Here is a 3730-nt window from a genome sequence, read left to right as displayed (position 1 = left end):
GGAGCAAAATAGTTAAGGAATTCAAATGTCTTTGAATTAGAATTTAAATTTGGATTGAATTATTAAGAGTTTTGCAAACTAAACTTTTTGGAAATTATAACGCTTCCATATCTCACATACTCAATTGTCCATTATTGAATAAGGGGGTACAAAATGTGTCTCTCTTTTTGATCAAACCCCCTGTTAATGACCCCACTATTGTAAACAATGGGTTCGATTCCAGACACATAAATATTAATATAAAAAAATTATAAAGCAAAATGTAAATAAAGCTTATAGCGGACTTAAACAAACGTTAGCTTTAATAAATAAACAAAAAATCAGACATAAACAAATTTTGAAAACGAATTGACTAAGTTCCAATGAAACTTTTTGCTATCTTTACACAAATGTGATTTGAACGCATTAAATCGTCATCATCATCTTTTAAGCGTCATTCAAGTCAGGTCTTATCTGCGTTTTGTAGTTTTCTTTAGTGTTCAATGTATCAAACTGTACGTTTTGTTGGCATAGTAGGTCAATTAAAATAAAAATGCTAATCATCACGTGGAAAAAAAATCAATAGTCAATTAAAAAAACAAAACAACTAACTACAGAGATCTCGACCTATAGACGTAATCCATTACTTGAAAGCCAGCAGACGATGACATACGGCGCCTTGGCTGCGGTAAATGATCCCAAACGGCGATGACTTCATCAGAGAAGGAAACTATTGATTGTTCCATCTGCCAAAGTCTTTTTGCTTTTTTTATTTTGACAGCCTTGAAAGGTTTACGAAATACAAATCTACATATAATTATATAATACATAAGCTGCTTATCATTACATTTAAAATATACACTTTTAGAATTCAGCACATACATATTTGGAGCACCTTATCATTAGTTTGAAAAAAATAAATGAAATAATTCTAATCTCTGGCGTCCGCCAGACTCTGACTCCACGTGTTTGTTTTACTTACCCGTACCATAGGCGGAAGCTGTTTAAACATTAAACAATGAAACAACCGAAAGAAAAAAACAATCAAATAAGAGGAAATTTAAGCAAAATACGGGAAAACCAAAAACTAGAGAGCAGGGCCTTTTTGGCTATGCCGACGTTCATATACCCTTACAAAATGTTGAATAACTCTTTGTCACTGAAAAATTTGTTCTGGTAGGATTTCGCCCTGATCTAGACGGACGAATATGGCTATATGAACTCGTTTTGTCATATTCTTAATATGACTCGAGATGCTTTTCTCTAAGACTTGCATATTTCTAATCAAAATGCATATACCCTTTTTGCAAGGGTATACAAAATAAGAATATCTGAGCGCATATAAAAGAGTTTCCATTAACCATGATTATCAACAGTTATCAAGTTGCCATAAAATTGATCTGACAAGATGTCAAAAGTAATACTTATTCTGGTTCTAATTGCTTTAATCGCTGTGAGTAGTTGAAAATATTCTTTTACATATTTTTCAATTATATAATTCGTTTTTTTTTCTTGACAGTTTTGCAGTGCCAACAATTTGGTCGAAGAAATCGAAGAGATTTTTGATTCATCTAAGCTAAAGGACTTTGGGGAAAATATTGAAAAGAAATTTGAAAATTTCGAAGAGGAAGCTAAAGAAGATTTTGACTTGCTTAAAACCTTGTTGTAAAAAATAAATAAAGGACTGTAAAAAATAACAATTTGAATTTTTCAACTATTAGAATTCGCCACATTTCTATTCTAGCCAGAATTTGTTTCTAGAATGCAAAAGGCCTGGGTCGTTCATATATGGATTAGTTGGTTATATATTTTTCCCTTTGTTTTCACCAAATTCTGCAGACAAATTTCGAAAACCCAGGATTGTTTGATTCTTTTGTTTTTGTTTCAATAATGTTAGTTTGAACATTTTGGAGAGTTACATTTTCCTTTATGCATTTGATACTTCCACACAATTCCTTAGTCAATTTCAAACACTTTTCTACTGGAATTTCATGGAGAACAAGAAAGGTTCCTTCGCTCTTTTTAATAAGTATAAATAGACACCGTTATCCATTTTTATTCGAGTTCGCTTGTCTATATACAATACAAGTCTTTGGAACAATTTTGGTTGCTTTACCTTCAAGAAAATCAGTCTGTCTACTGCATACATTTTGGCGGCTTTGGTGTAGCATTCAACCTTACGTTTGCATGGTACAATCCACTTTAATATGTTAGGAGAAAAGGTAAAGACTTTTTAGGTAATATTCAACAAAAAGATGCACTAGCTTTGGCGGCTGGAAAGTAATAGTATAATAGAGTTGATAGTATCTATAATATTCAACATATTTGATTTCCATGAGAACTTTCGATAGCAGAATAAGAGAAAGTAGAACTCTATTTTCCTAAGGAAGTGATTCCATACGGCTAAATCCAAAGTAGTATTAAGTCCTTTGGTACTTAAAGGTTAAATTAAATTAAACATTTATCCAGACGGTTAGATATACTTATGTATGTACAGCCATGAATATATCTGAATTAATACTTCATTTGGACGGAGCATAATTGATTGCCGCATATATTAATAACAAGGACTATTAAGAAAGTTCATAGAACTACAAAACAGCTTATTACAAAAAAAAAATCAAGCAAACATTTTGATTTCGGTTCCTAAAACATAGAAAGGAATTTGTATCGTATACATAAATATTATCTGTATATACATATATATTTACATAGCATTTAAATTTGCCATTGTTAAAATCTTTCTGGGCGCACTGTTTTCAAAGGTTCATCTTATCAGCGCCAAGACGATTCTCTGACCGGGCGACTGTGTCGCAATAAGAGCTAACTTTATAACATAATTCGGAATAGCGCAGTCAGTAGTAAACAGAACCTTCAGCTGTTTAGAGCTCTGTACAAGTCAATTAACAAATCCAAATCCAACTATCAAAATGGCAAAACTTGCACTGATCTTTGTTATCGTTTCTCTGTTCGCCGTAAGTTTTGTTGTTTATGTCTTGCCAACTGGGAATAACTAATGTGATTTTTTTTTGTGTTTGTTTTTTGTAGCTATGCATGGCAGCTCGCATTCCTCGCGAAGAACCAACTACAGTCAATCCTATTCAAGAAATTATCAGTAAACTTCAAGCAGCATGGACTCCTGAGCAACAAGAGGTTTGTGTAAATTTAAAGCCAAATATTGTACAGACTTTTTTACTAATTGACTATGGAAAACCATTTGCCATCTTTTTAGGAATACAAGAAAAAGGGGCAAGAGTTGCTCAATCAGGTTGTGGAGCAGGCTCAACAATTTTCGAACACGCTGAACGAGTCAATCCAAAAATTGGGAGAACAGAAATCATCATAATTTATCATCCCACTGATGTTTAAAATAATATGAAAAGAATTTAACAAATTAAAACACATAATCAAACAAAAATGACAATGGGCATTTATTTAAATGAACAACTAAGAATTTAATCACAACGTCTTTTAAATTTTGTTATCGGTTGAAAGTGTAAATGTCACAACGAAATCAAATTTTGTTTTCTATCGACTAATGGATAATGTTATCCATTGGTCAAACAGTGTGTGTATGTATGTGTTTGTGTGATTGGCATTTTGAAACGATAACCAATTAATTGTAGATCGCAATTGCTTAGAACTAGCTGCACCACAGAAAATTCTTCAGAAATGTGTTTGAAATTGTTTATATCTTCATTATGCTAGAGGAGTTCCTTTCAGTCTCTAATCTGAGACTTTTTTTTATTAA

At 32.2% G+C, this 3730-nt stretch overlaps 1 protein-coding gene across 1 annotated transcript; it reads left to right on the top strand.

Moving 5' to 3' along the window:
- Window positions 1–2861: 2861 nt before the first annotated feature.
- LOC6638809 (neuropeptide-like 2) lies at window positions 2862–3397 on the top strand. Its single transcript, XM_002062196.4, has 3 exons — window positions 2862–2954; window positions 3028–3132; window positions 3212–3397. Exons 1-3 carry the CDS (start codon window positions 2910–2912, stop codon window positions 3323–3325), a joined length of 264 nt encoding a protein of 87 aa, XP_002062232.1. The 5' UTR covers window positions 2862–2909; the 3' UTR covers window positions 3326–3397.
- Window positions 3398–3730: the final 333 nt, after the last annotated feature.

The sequence above is a fragment of the Drosophila willistoni genome, assembly GCF_018902025.1.
Source record: "Drosophila willistoni isolate 14030-0811.24 chromosome XR unlocalized genomic scaffold, UCI_dwil_1.1 Seg144, whole genome shotgun sequence".
In the NCBI taxonomy this organism is placed as follows: domain Eukaryota; kingdom Metazoa; phylum Arthropoda; class Insecta; order Diptera; family Drosophilidae; genus Drosophila; species Drosophila willistoni.
The sequence above is the reverse complement of the archived record's forward strand: the minus strand, read 5'-3'. Positions and strand labels throughout refer to the sequence as shown.

Bases quoted from the DNA above. Each gene is read 5' to 3' on its own strand.
- LOC6638809 (XM_002062196.4), top strand. From the start codon at position 2,910: ATGGCAAAACTTGCACTGATCTTTGTTATCGTTTCTCTGTTCGCC. The intron at 2,955-3,027 runs GTAAGTTTTGTT...TGTTTTTTGTAG, and splicing joins TTATCGTTTCTCTGTTCGCC to CTATGCATGGCAGCTCGCAT. The intron at 3,133-3,211 runs GTTTGTGTAAAT...CCATCTTTTTAG, and splicing joins GGACTCCTGAGCAACAAGAG to GAATACAAGAAAAAGGGGCA.